The sequence below is a fragment of the Scomber japonicus genome, chromosome 21 (genome assembly GCF_027409825.1).
Source record: "Scomber japonicus isolate fScoJap1 chromosome 21, fScoJap1.pri, whole genome shotgun sequence".
Classification (NCBI taxonomy): Eukaryota; Metazoa; Chordata; class Actinopteri; order Scombriformes; family Scombridae; genus Scomber; species Scomber japonicus.
Genome location: NC_070598.1, coordinates 15,052,189 through 15,066,681, shown reverse-complemented (window position 1 = coordinate 15,066,681; position 14,493 = coordinate 15,052,189). Strand labels below are relative to the sequence as shown.

Below are 14,493 nucleotides of genomic sequence, written 5' to 3'. Positions count from 1 at the left end.
TTTTTCATTTCAGAAGTTTAACTGTTGAATACAAAATGTCTCCTACTTTACTGAAAAGTTAATGCTCAGTGTTTGTGCACTAGAGGCTTCAAGTTTCCACATGGCTTTCAATCTAATTGTGACATCAGAAGTCCTGCTCAAACCTTTAACGCAAAGTTTTGATGAGTACAGAGAAACTTTGTCTTCATCAGATTAGTCAAAAAAGTCAAATTGTGCAAATAAAACATTGTGCATAGTGAAGCTAAAACATTGTGGACAGAAGACAACAAAAACACGATTGTGAACAGAAACAACGATTCTCTTGAAGGATATGAATTGGAGGGAAAAAAGGTCAGTCACATTAGAAATTAGATTTATTTGTCTGCCTGTTAAAATAACTCTAGAAATGTGTCAGTCCAGTGTCATGTAGAACAGTAATCACATCATCAAAAGGTAGTGGTGGATAAGTGGTTTTTCCATTTAAAATAGATTAGCAGCTGCTTCACAAGGTTGGCTTTATCCATAATAGTAAGACTGGGATCAATCAAAAATAGTCATTATGAAAATACACACAGTACGTTTCTGTAAAATAAACAACAGAATATGTGTTATTAAAATGGTGCTTAAAATATGTGCTACGGGTTGCTCAGAGTTTCCTTGGATAGTAACATGAAAAGTACTGCAACTAACACATGGACATTTTAATTTAACTGAGCAACAAATTTCAGTGATGCCTTAATGTGAGCTAATACTGTTCAGTCATGTGGCCTGCTCATGTATCACAGCCTGTTGTTCACAAATCCTGATAAAAAGGTGACATGTCTACTGAATATCTGTTAGCACCAGATACTGCAAAACAGTATTATCTGAAAACTGAAACTAGTAGCTGCTAGCCTCTCTCTAGTCTTGAAGTGTTGTTTTCCCTTCTGACATTAACATGTCCTTCTAATTTCTCAAAGTATAGTTATGAAGCTGATTTCTTCCTTTTCATCCTCATCTCCATCATTTCCATCTGTTACTCTGCTTGAGTTCCCACCTCTCTCAGTAGTCTCCTCTTACTTCTGACTTGTCTGTTAACTCTCCCTCTCTCATCTCTTCTCACACTCCCTCTTGTGCCATTCGGTATTCAAAGACGCTGCCTCTCTCAGGGAAACTCTCATTCAAGCGCCTGCGCTTAGTCTGGGGTCTTCGACTTCCTTCCTCTTCCACTCCATGTCCTCCTCCTCCAGGGGTGTAGAGGCAGAACATGTCCTGTAGGGGGAGACAGACCATAAAAATTTAAAATATGTGTATATCATAGGTATTTTAAAGTGAGATCATGTCTTTAGAATACATACGTTTTTCATGTAACTGCAAACAATTATGTCAAGTAGGAAAAAAAGCATTAAAACAGGTATTCTTGATAGTGGTTCTTTCACACATACACATAATTTAGTCTTACCCCAGGCTGAATGCTGACACTGGTCTTGGCTCCCAGATTGAGGACTCTACCATCTGCTCTGTGAAGCAGGTTCAGCCCTGCAGCACCATCCTCACCACCTGACCAGCAGAGAGAAAACACACAGTATAAACAGTAGAAGAAAAGAGGCCACTGGTCACTGAATGCTGAGGACTTTTGTAGGGAGGTTCGAAGGTTGGCAGTTTACCCTGGAGACCGTACGGATGGGTAGCTCGCCTCTCGGTCAGTACAGATAGAACCACGTGGTCCCTGAACATCAGTTTCCGAATCACACCGTCTCCACCATGGTATTTCCCTCCACCTCCTGAACCTGGTCGCAGGGAGAAATGCTCCAAAATCACTGGATACCTGAACACCAGACGAACAGCAGCAAACAGAAACAGACAGATCAAGAGAAACCGCAGACAGATCAATACTATTATGATTAAAGACTTTAAAGTTAGCACCTCTGTTATTTTAGATGTCTCACCTTTTCTCCAGAATCTCTGGGTCAGTGATGCGGGTGTTGGTCATGTGACTGTGAACTCCACTGCGCCCGGTCCAGTGTGGTCCCGCCCCAGCTCCCCCGGCAACCGTCTCATAGTAACCAACCTTTTCACTGCCAAATGAAATGTTGTTCATGCAGCCCTGATAAAAACAAAGCCAACAAATTAGCAGTCAACACAAACAGAACCACCTTCATGCACACAGAGGCGTGCTTGTCAATATATATATTTTTTTCCTACTTTCTCACCTGCGAGGCGGCGCACACCTCAAACGCCTTAAAAATGACGTCGACCACTCTCTGGGATGTGAGCACATTTCCTCCGACCACAGCTGCATTCTGGGAAGGCTGGAGGATTGAACCTGTGGGGATGATGACTTTGATTGGTGCAAGACATCCCTGGATGTGAAAAATGGGAAATAGCTGATTAATAAAAACACTACATGAAACATAGTTTGTTGGACTTGAATATTTTTTATGAGATATTTTTTCAACATTTAAGAGCAGGATTTTCCTGAGCAGGTATTAAAAGCATCGGGTATCCCGAAGGTGCTCTGCCTGCAAAAAAATACAACATCGAAGCTTAAAAATACCTTAAACCCCACCTAGAATAAACTTCTTAGAATAAGCTACTTCACCTGATTGAGGGGTATGTCCTGTCCAACCATGCAGCGGAGGCAGTATATGAGGGCAGAGAGGGTGATGGCCCGAGGAGCGTTGCAGTTCCCCCACACCTCTGTCCCCGTCCCTGTGAAGTCAAACACTGCACTGCCCTGTAGTGATGAAGGTTTTTACATTTTAATAAGTAATGATCTGATCTCTTGTTAAGGCAAGTTCCTATTCCTGTTTATATTCTGGGCTTGTGCAAGACAAAATGTCAGGATTATGACAAGGAGACTCTCTGTGCACACCTCTTCTTCATTAATCTGGACCCGCAGTCTGATTGGTGTCCCATCATCCATGAAATCCTCAGACTCCACCTCCAAGGCGCCTGTCTGTTGGCGTCGACGTCGTGCAAAGTCTCTGAGCATGTCCCTCACTGCCAGCTCAGCATTACTCTGAAACACACAGACATACGGTTCTGACTATCACCACAGAAATACAATATTTTCTTTTTCATTTATACTGTTTCACTTGTAGCCAAGGTTACCTGAATGTACCCCATGTATGCTTGGACAACAGCCAGCCCGTAGCTGTCAATCAACTCCCCCACTAGCTGGCTGCCTCTCTGATTGGCTGCCACCTGAGCCCGTAGGTCTGACAGGTTGTCATGGAGATTACGAGTCCCAGAGCTGTTTGGGTACTGGGCTGGAGCCATCAGGGCTTCAGTTACAGCTGATAGAGAAGCCGAGGGAGGAATGCAGTAGGGAATAGAGGGACAAACAGAAGAGCGTTTTGGGAAGAAAGAAAGAAGGATGAAAGTGACAGGAATGTTAAAGAAGACAGACTAAAAACGCTCAAAAAAATGATTCCGTGATATACAGGGCCATACTGGTAGTTTAGCAAGTTTTAGATTTTTACAAAGGTCCAGTATGTTTTTAGATTGGTTTCCAGCCTTTCAGAAAGAAAACACAAAAAAATACGTTTAAAAAAAATATTATTTTGGATTTTTTTTAGCATCCTTAAAACACTATGGAGGTGAGTGTTTAAAATTATTTCTGCAGCTACTTTTATATGTTCACTGATGTATCCTTAACAAGCTCAGGTTGGATTTTTATAAAGCACAATTGCAAGTAATTCCTGCCTGGAAAATTGGCGATCAATCTAAATATTTATATATATATATAATATTTAAAATGGTTGGCAGTTGTGATAATTATGAGCTATTTGTAGTTATTTGACAAAAACCTGAAAAAAAAGGTATATAAAAGTTAAAGGTGCACTGTGTAGGTTTTAGTGGCATCTAGTGATGAGGTTGCAGATTGCAATCAACTGAATAGAGGTGTCCTGTCAACAGTTTAAAGTCTCTTTTAAAAAGGTTATCTCTGGGGAAAATGCTTTTTGGGCTGCAGGAAAATCTTTCGCTGCAATACCATGAGTGTTCACAGGAAAAAAATGACTGCAAGCCTGAGTGTCTTACCCTCTTCCTGGAAGACCCCACTAGTGACAAGTTTAAAGGAAATGAAGACAGCGCCCTCCTGCTGAAGGGAGGTGGAGTGTGGGGGCATGGAGCCTGGAGTGATGCCTCCAATGTCAGCATGGTGCCCCCTGCTGGCTACAAAGAACACTGGACTGCTCACCCCTTTTCTAAACACCTGGAATAAAAAGGAGAGATAGATGCGATAGAGATAAAAAAGAAGAGGTGTGTAAGTAAAAGAAAACTATGACATTAGGTAGAGTAAGGACGCTGAATAATAGCTCGACAGACTGACCGGTGTAATGACTGTGAGGTCTGGGAGGTGGCTTCCTCCAGCACACGGGTGGTTACTCAGAATCACATCTCCTTCTTTCAGATTGCCCCCCAGTGATCTGATCTGCACAGAGAAGAAGAATATCCATCAGTATGTCTGCAGTCAGAAAGACACACACACACACACACACACACACACACACACACAGCTACACATATGTCACCTGGTATTGGACAGTCTCTTGCATGGCACCCAGATGGACAGGGATGTGTGGTGCGTTGGACACCAGACCGCCATCTGGTCCAAACACAGCACAGGAGAAGTCAAGACGTTCTTTGATGTTGGTGGAGATGGATGTTCTTTGGAGAACTCTGCCCATCTGTTCTGTTGACAAGGAAAGATGGAGCAGAACTGAGCAGGCTGATAAAAACTTCAAAAGGAAAAGACGGACAGTAAAATATGAAAAAAAAAAAAAAAAAATTAAAGCAGACAACACTTGTTTTAAACCTATTTTTTAAGATCAAGCTTTGACTGATTATTCTTTAACATTACTCCACTTTGTGTTCTCTCCTCATTTTCTCCAATTCATCTCTCTCCATCTCTCTGTAGCAGTACATTCACTGACCTGCAATGCTCATGAAGCGGTGGGAGAAGATGGAAAGCTGCACAGTGTTAAGCTCTGTGCCCAAGGCGCAGTGAGGGTCAGAGCCTACAGTCATGCACACGTCGCCCCCTTCAGTCAGACAGGCTTCACAGCATGGCTCCACCAGGATGGTGCTAAAGGACAAACAGATTAGAGAGGCACAGATGTTTATACAGGTTAAATATGGTATTATTGCATTTTTTTAAAGCTTTTAAAGACCTTGATTAAAACCAGGTTTACTTTAACAGTAAAAGTGGTAGCAGAGTATGTATTTATGGCCGCAGAAATTCCTCACTAGAAAAGCAATAATGCAACAGATGTACATATGAACGGTTGTAATGGTAGTAAGTGGAAAATTCCTGCCTGTTCTTGTCAATGATGATGGCTGGTCCCTGAATGCTGTGACCACATGGCAGCTCCTCCCATAGATACACAGCGGTGTCAAGGTAGCCACCCTCAAAGTAACACTTTGTCATCTACAGAGAAGAACATGAGATGACACATAATGTCATGTCAAAACTTTTCAGACCATCAAACTCTATTTTGTTCTGTACAATCGTGTGCGCGTGTGTTGATTCACCGTTACAGGTTTGGCCTGTCCGTGTCCCATCTTTGTTTTATACACCGATTTGATACCAGATTTGCCACAACCCCTCACTCTGATGTCATCAACCATGATAGGTCTGTCAGGGATGGTGAAGCCAAACTCCTTCAGATACCTAGAAAGGCAAAAAAAGAACAAAGGAGGGGTGTAACGTGAGAGGAGAAGTACAAAAGGTACAATCTAGAGGGAACATAATTAAATTAATAATTAAATGTCCGTTCCAAAGTTGACCAAGGACATAATAATCTGATGGTGTGTTTGTTTATACTGTGTAAATAGAGGTCAGAAAGAAGAGTAAACTGCAATAATATATCTACTCATGAGTGAATACATGGTTGAAGCAATGACACGGACAAATGTGTAAACAAAAAGCTAACCGTTCAGTGAAAGCGCTGCGGAAGTCTCCAGCTCGACAGGATTGGGCGTTGCTGGGGTGACCGGCAGCGGTAACCATGAGAGCGCAGTCTGTGCCCTTGTAACGCAGGTGAAGGAAAACCTCAGTGGTAATCTGACCGCTGAGAGAACAAGCAACACAAGACGGCTTTATTCAATGGATGATTCTGTATATCATAGTAGACAACAAACACCTGGTGAGGCATGAAGTAAGCCCCAGAGCATGTGATATTTCTTGTTGCTGACCTGGTGAATCCACGTGCATAGAGTGTATCATGGCAGCGTTTTGAGAGCTGCTCCACCCTCCGGTTGAGGTCAGTGAAAGACTGCTGCTCGTACTGCAGCGAACATGGCTCCTGCACCTCCTCCACCACATCTGCTAGAGCCAGACCATAGGCCGACAGCACGCCGCTGTACCTTTGAAACAAACACATATTACGTTACTATGGTTTATGCTACTGTTGTCAATGAACAGATAAAAGAAAAGGAGCTGCTACATCCATTGTGTTTTAAATGACTTGTTTAACTGCATTCCTGCTATACTCTCTCTCACACACACACATACAAACAACACAGAAACACAATCTATTACTCTTACTTGTGTATAAAGACAGTCTTCATCCCCAAGGCTCGGGCTATAGCACAGGCATGTTGGCCACCTGCACCGCCAAAACATGCCAACACATGTTGAGATGTATCATGACCCTTAGCCTGTGAAGGTAGGGGAATTGGGTGAAGGAAAGGGGACACAGAGAGAAAAAAAAAGTTTTAAAATGTTCATTTAACACATTTAAGAACAAAAAATCAAGACATATGGTGCAAAAAGAAAAAACCAAGCCAGAGGTAAGTTTTCAATTGCTAATTTACCTGTGTTAGAGCTCTGATTGGCCGGCACATAGCCTCATTCGCAACACGAATAAAACCCATGGCAACCTCTTCCACACTCATCTCTGACTGGTTGTTTGTCAACTTGCTTTTGTGTGAATGGTGGGCGCCATTTTCACCAACCTGCAAATGGATGCATAAAAAGTTACTCAAAGTTACTCTTTCCAGTCATACTTAATTCTCACTTGCATAATTGTTAAGATAATTAGAACTCTTAATATATCATGTATAGTATTATTGCCTGTGATTGGTTAGAAGACAGGAAGAGGTTGATCTCTTGGCTCAGATGTCGGAAATGCTTCATGGTCTCCTCTGAGGACAGCGGTTCGTTTTCTCCAGGTCCAAAGATCTTTGGGAAGAAGGAAGGCAGGAGGCGACCCAATGCTAAGTTAGCATCAGTCACAGTCAGAGGGCCACCTAGCAAAATGCAGCAGGGAATCAATATAATTATTGCTTTTTTTCATAGTCATCTACACATATTTTAAAGACTGCTTTTGTGCAAGATGCTCCATTTGGTGTTTTAATCTTGTATTTTAACATGTTTTATGTGTATTGTGAAAGCCTGAGGAACTGTACAGAGGCACAGGAGACCATGCTGTACAAAAGGAAGCAACTACTCAACTGTCCCACAGGGAGCATCAGCAATGAAGAGGACACGTAACAGCTCCAACTGAGAGCTATGAGGCAAGCCCGAGTTACATCATCTAAAGCTTGGAGTTGTGCCAATTTACAGTGCTCATCTGCTCAGACAGATTATCAACTCAGACAAGGGGGAAGGGAATGGAGCAGGAGAACACAAAAATCCCAGAATGAGAATGGTTTAAAGAGTGAGGGTGAAACCAATGAGGGAAAAAAATGTGAGCTAGAAATGTATAATTTACCATCTATCAAAGAAGCTTGATAAATGGCAAAACAGAAAAAAAAGAAAAAGGTAAGAAATGGTGTTAAATCACAAGAAGTCTGTTACCTTTCCTGTAGCAGGCCGGTCCTGGATGTGCACCTGCTGACTCTGGTCCAACCACAAACATCCCTGATCTGAGAAAGGAAAAGACAGGAAAAGGAGGATATAGATAGAGATAGGAGAATGGGAAAACATAGGATGAGAGGCTGTTGTTGGGGTGACCGGCAGCCATAACCCCACATATCTAATTAAATAAGGTTATAAAAGGTTTTTTTTTAAAAACTAGATTCAGAGACACAGAAAGAACATTGAAGATGTGAGAACACATGACCAGAGTCTTAGCAAGATTACATCAGATCTCAAACCTTCAAAGCTTCATTATCGTGAAGACTCATATAATACTTTACATTTCTAAATTTATTGTCCAACTTTTCAGACATACAAGGTGTTTGAATTATAGGTTGTTCTTTTACATTCCTATCTTTACAAGTACCCCACAAAGTTAACCATTTACTGGAACCACGAGGTATGCATAAATTATATGGTCAGTGATCAAAACTGCTGTTGGGAAATGTTTAACCTTCTCAATGAATGTCAACAATGAACTGCAAAGATTACATAACTAATTGCATCCTGACACTTATGCATGCTTGTTCTATTATATAAATCACTGTGAAATTTAGTCTTGAATATTCAAGAGCAATGTGAGCGATGTGGTGTATTTAGATCTCATTTACTGCGTCCTGGTGTCATAATTAAGTCAGACAAAAACAGACTGGTGGTTTGCTGACAGACCTGAAGAAAAGTCGTGACCCTCCGCCTGCAGCCACAGTGTTGATGTCCAGTTGAGGTGCTTGCAGCGTGACCCCGGCTGTGGTAGCTTCAAACACATGTTCATACTGGCCAGCATACCGACTCACATCAGTGGATGTTCCTGCAGAGAAAGACAAGAAGATTGAGGAAGTCAGGAGGACAAGAAGCATGAAAAGCTGAGAGTCTGAAAAGGTTTCTCAAGAAGTAATTAAATTTATGCTCTTGTGAAATTTTTGTGTCCTTTTTGTTTGTTCTAGGTGCTAAACTTACTCCCTCAATGTTTCCCCCAACTTACCGCCCATGTCAAAGCCAATCACAGGTTTTTTCTCCATCTCGCTGTACGAGGTGATAGCGTATCCCACCACACCTCCTGCCGGGCCAGACAGAACAGCACGTGAACCGCAGAACTGCTCCATAGGAGTCAGACCACCATCTGACTGCATGAACAAAACGTCCACATCCTGAGGGCCGAGAGAAAAAGGAGATCATAGGTATTGATCAGATGTAATAAAGTCTTAAACTTTAACCCAGATAAAAACTTTACTTTGGATAAACATTTTTCATAGAACACTATTATATATAAAATATATACATATAAAAGCTATTTGGACATTACTTTAAAAAAAAAAAGTGGAGTAAAAAATTAAAATAGTTTTTAAAATGTATTCTGGCAAATAATTGTTTAAGTTTACCAGTGGGTGAAAGTATCATTTCCCACACTCTTCAACTTTGTAAACAGTGGCTACTGGAGCTACTGGAACATCTGGAAAATCATGCTTGTGTTTTGCAGGGGGAAGTGCATGAATGACCTAATTTATACCTCTATGGTAGTCTAATCCCTTGAAAAAGCAAGCACACATACTGATTTGAAAAAAGAAAAAAAAGAACAAAGAAAACACAGGACACACCTTTAGGCCACCCTTGAATCCAGAGGTGAAGCCCTTTAAATACTGCCGAATTTTAGGTGTGAGGTAGGCGTCGGCGCAGACGGTGTAGCCCCGAGGAACTGCCCGCACCATGGGCATGACCTCGCTGGACAAAGACACCTGGGTGAAGCCCAGGTCACGTGCCAGGGCACCTACTGCTTTCTCATGGGCAGACCATCTAAGGAGGGAGAGAAGGGGAAAGGAATGTGGTGGAGCTGGAATGCAAGTCAAATATACAGTACAGCTCTTATGTAATTTCACAGCTGCTGTGTACTATATTGTGTTTGTCTAATCCCGTAAAAACCTCAAAATCACCTTTTCCCCTTTTCCCTATTGGAAAGAAACATGGAGCTGAAATGTTTGTCTAACGCTGATTTCTTTAACATGTTGGAATTGAATTAAGCTGCTTTTATTACTTTCACTACTAGAAACTAGAAGTAGTTTCTTCAAATGTGAATGGATTTCAAAGAACACCTGGGAATACACTTGAAGTAAAGAGAGAAAAACATGAACTTCTACCCAGTAAACCACATGGACTGCACACACTACACAACACAAAAAAGGCTGATGGAAACCCGACACGTAGAGTGGACATACCACTACTCCCACAGAAACAGATTGAGATAAGAAAAACAGGAGATTACTATAAGTGAGGAGTAAATTATAAGTTTCAATGATAAATAAAATCTGTCCCATGCATGGAGAGATTGTGAGAGAAGGAGAAAGTGATAAACAAAGAAAGACAATAGAGAGAAGAGATTAGATTAGGAGGGTGAGCAAATACAGCCCCATGCCTAGAAGCAGAGAAACAAGCTGTACTGACGTGTATGAGTGCAGCAGAAGGACAGCCAAACTGGTGATCCCACGGGACAAAACTCCTTTCAGGTCTTTCTCCACATGCTCCAGATCAAGCTCTCTCCACACCTCCAGAGAATCCCCTGTGCTGCCTGAAAAACCAGCACACATGCAGAGAAATGTATTTAGTCAATGCAATTTACCATGTGTGTCCCAGTGGACTACATTCCCAACCATAAATATAATTTATTGTGTTTGTTGTATTTCCATAATTACTGAAAAGTTTGGAAGAGATACTGGACGAAGTACAAGTGAGGGAAAAAGCTAATTTTTTTTTATGGTTTTGAATTATTAAGTTGACAAAACAAAAGTATGTACATGTTCATATGATTTATATATTAACCCAAACAAAATGAGTATTAATATATGAGTACCGTAAGTATGAGTAGTAAAACAAGAACTAATCTTCAGACATGCTAGCGGCTCGACTAGCTAGTGGTTCTACTTAGGCACAGTGGTTCATTGAAATAACTGCTAACATCAGCTTGCTAAAATGCTCTTAGTTACAATGCTAACATTGCTAATGCATGTGTAATGTTTACCATGTTCACCAGCTTAGTTAAGCATTTTTGTATGCTAACATTTGCTAATTAGCACTAAATACAAAGCAAAGCTGAGGCTAATAGGAATGCTTGAGAATGGGAACAGCATTAAGGGCCAGTATAAGATAAATAAACTTTTAAACTATAAACAATGCAGAGATATTCCAGTAACTCCCCAGAATATAAATATAGAACTGGACAGTGTGTGAGTATCTTTATCAATATTACCACACTTAAAAAAAGAGCACAAATAGTTCTGTTTCACACCTGTGACGATACGTTTGGGATCTTTCCTGGGCAGCTGACAGTCATCTTGCCTGAGGACAACTCGCTCATCTACCTCTATTACCTCCTCGTACAGCACTTCAGGCATTGCCACCTCCTGAATGCAAACACACACATATGTTATGTAAATTCCAAGCAGGTGCACTGACAAGAAAACCATCTGACTAAGAGTACATGCACATAAAATGAGACAAAGAAAGTTCATGGCATAATAATCTACACAGTGTCACTCTATCTAATCTTTTTTATACTGCAATTCTGACAGTTTGCTATGTAGCCTCACAGAAAAGTGACCACTTAAACCATTAATGGTAAACTGGTCTTGGGGCAAACTCCAAGACCTGCTCCCTGTCTCTCTAACAGGAGATAACGACTAAACTCTGAAGGGGCACTAGCCCTGTGTCCAAAATACTCATGAACACATAAGCTATAATCAAAAAGGCATAACGACGATGAGCTACTCGAGTGTACTTGCGAGGGTCAGGGGTCAAGTAATTCATTTTTTCACAATCTAGCACCTCTGTTAACTCTTTCCATTTTCTTTGGAACATTTATGCACATTTTCACAGGCTAAGAAAACAAGCGTTACAAACCAAATCAAACAGCTTGGGTCTGGCCTGAGTGCCAATGTGCAGCAAGTCCTTGAAGCCCTTCGTGACCAGGAGCACGGTCCTCTCTCCTTCCCTCTCCAGCAGAGCGTTCGTGGCCACCGTTGTACCCATTCTGATCCAGCCAATCAAAGAGGTGTCTACGGGTTGTTCGCGAGGAAAGGAGCGCCCTGTTTCCTATTAATACATGCACAGAAATATAACATACAGTTCATACAGATGATCTTACTGTGATATTATACATGATATAAGATATTACATAATATGCCATCTTTTTCTTTTGTTGTCTGATTGGGTTTGCCGACAATCAGGCAGATTTTCCATTTCTAAACTTAAAGACTACAAAAGCTACAATTGCTTCATATATTCATCCACTAACACATAACATTAAGCAAGGTTACATTTCATCGCATATCATGCCAGTTGTAACATTTAGTTCAATATTCAGCACATGAAATTACAAATTTCCATGAGCTAGTTGCCCGTCACTAACACAATCTCTTTCTTCTGGCAATTAAAGCAGCTTATTCATATAATGGCATTACTAAGAATGTGAATTAAGGGTACATTAATTGAACTTGAGTCAGACCCATGTCTTATTTTTATGTTAAAACTATAATTAGTGTCAAGAGGCACAGTTTGGAATATATGTCTCAAATCAAGACAGCTCTCTTGAAAATCTCAAACTCAACCACAAGCATGCTGTGTTAGTGAGTGAGTGATGGGCATCTACAGTTTTTCAATCCAAATCAACCCTTTTTCTTTCCAGTAACCCCCATCACCTGTATTTCTTTATCTCCGCCTGACCCCTTTCAGAGTATTCATACATCTATCTATCCATCCATCCATCCTGTCATATTACCTCTTCCAGGACTCTGCGGATCCCCTCAGTGGGAGCGTCTTTATAGTTCTGGGGGTCGCGGGACAGCAGTTTCAGGACTCGTTCACGACCATCAGGCAGCCGGGCAAACACGTCGGTGAAGGTGCCTCCCCGGTCGATGGCAAAGTCGAATTTCCCCTTAGTCTCAGCCATGGTGAATAGAGAAAAAAGCTGCTGCTCCTAAGTCTGTGACTAACTGGAGTCAGAGACAGCAAGAAAGAGAGTGAGAGATTAACTCTTATCAGCTCTGTAATAAATACTGTGGTGATAAGAGAACAGGTGAGATGCTGGTTGAAAAAGAAGGGAGGGGAGAGTTTTCAAACACAAAATCAATACAATGACACAAATAGATTTCATTTATTACAATCTCCTCTCTTTGCCAGCGTAACTAATCTATCCCCTCCTTCAGGAATTCAGTTTGCCCAATATGGTGGTGGTACCTGTTAGACCACCACTAAAGCTACACAGCCCTGCTTTAATTTTGCTGCTTACAACAAACTCAAACAATATATTTAGCCTACAACACAAATTATGTATCTAATCTCCACAGTTTCAAATTGTTTGGCATTTAAACATTGAAACATTTAAACTATACACATTGATTGTCTTCATTTTCTTTTACAAAACATCTCAGAGTTGTGAGTTTAAACATGCTGTTGTGTCTTTTAAAAGGGTTTCACAGCATTAGGAGCTTAAATACAAAAATGGGTCAGGTCACAGGCTGCTGTAACTTTAAAAAAACAAAGTGAAACGCAGAGTGATGGTATTTTAAAGGGATATTGCATCACATAAAAACATCCACATTGCAGGTGAACTTCTAAGGAATATCGCTGACAATATTACTGCCACCATAAAGTAAGATAAGGCCATAATAAACATCCGCACTGAGCAGGAATCAATCAAGTCAATTTGTTTGGGCTATGAGACAACAAAGCGATGGCTGAATTGATAAATGAGAAAACTGCATTATCTCAAAGCAACCAAAAATAACCTTTAAATAAAATGGAAAGGCTCCAACACGGATCAGCAGCTGTGTGCATGCTGTGGTTATATTCCCATCCACTGTCTGTGTGCAGGGGAGCATGCATATATCCCCAATCACGCAGAAGCAATAAGGATTTTGAAGAAGCAGAAACCGTGAACCGTTATCTTTACTCACCTGTCCGCCGATGCTGCACAGTCACAGTGTTAATCTTTGATAATCCGGTGTGTGTCGGTCGGATCCTCCTCCCGTCAACTCTCTGATCGCTCTCTGTACACCACACGATCAACTACACATCGTCGAGACGGAGCTGTGGTTGCTGTAGTCTGTTTGAGGTTTTTAACTCCTCCCCTCTGAGAGGAGCCGGTGGACTGAAATTTGAGCCTCTCTTACTGAATGAGCAACCATTAGTGTGACCGGTGTAATAATACGGGTCTGGTGCTCTTCTCAGGCAGTTGTGTCAGTAGATGATCTATTTAAATGCGCATGTGAATGTGCTCTAAAAAAATAGGTGGCTTGATGTCTTTAAATGAACAAAACAACTGAAATAGACTACCAGTAATAAAAACATTAGTAGGAATATCAAAACTACTGGTAGGCTAATATACAGCAGGTTCAGTATCATTCGATCTAGTAGGTTAAACGTGCCACTAACAATGAAAACAAATATAGATAGGTAATTGAATGTAAATAGGCCTACATACAATTGTCAAAAATATTATTATCATTAAAAATATGATTTCATAAATTCAAACCCAGTATTGTATGAAGTCCCAGTGTTCGGTGTTAACTAAATAGGCCAGGAGGCGGCAGCAACTGGCAGGAGACATCATAAAGCCATGACTTCATGCATGGACAGCGATAGGTGCGAGGTGTCCATTTGTAGATAGAGCAGGGCTGTTT

General features: G+C 41.1%; 1 protein-coding gene across 1 annotated transcript; it reads right to left on the bottom strand.

Moving 5' to 3' along the window:
• Nucleotides 1-450: 450 nt before the first annotated feature.
• On the bottom strand, nucleotides 451-13,883 carry oplah (5-oxoprolinase, ATP-hydrolysing). The gene is made up of 28 exons (XM_053342403.1): nucleotides 13,768-13,883; nucleotides 12,591-12,804; nucleotides 11,714-11,905; nucleotides 11,103-11,217; nucleotides 10,262-10,385; nucleotides 9,421-9,616; nucleotides 8,808-8,973; nucleotides 8,495-8,633; nucleotides 7,766-7,833; nucleotides 7,040-7,215; nucleotides 6,781-6,921; nucleotides 6,512-6,624; nucleotides 6,160-6,330; nucleotides 5,898-6,035; nucleotides 5,497-5,635; nucleotides 5,280-5,392; nucleotides 4,899-5,050; nucleotides 4,497-4,657; nucleotides 4,295-4,396; nucleotides 4,003-4,177; nucleotides 3,073-3,257; nucleotides 2,834-2,980; nucleotides 2,561-2,695; nucleotides 2,172-2,321; nucleotides 1,908-2,065; nucleotides 1,626-1,786; nucleotides 1,421-1,518; nucleotides 451-1,230 (listed from the first exon to the last, which is right to left on the bottom strand). The coding sequence occupies exons 2-28, from the start codon at nucleotides 12,759-12,761 to the stop codon at nucleotides 1,078-1,080; spliced, it is 3,939 nt and encodes a 1,312-aa protein (XP_053198378.1). The 5' UTR covers nucleotides 12,762-12,804; nucleotides 13,768-13,883; the 3' UTR covers nucleotides 451-1,077.
• Between the last annotated feature and the right edge of the window lie 610 nt (nucleotides 13,884-14,493).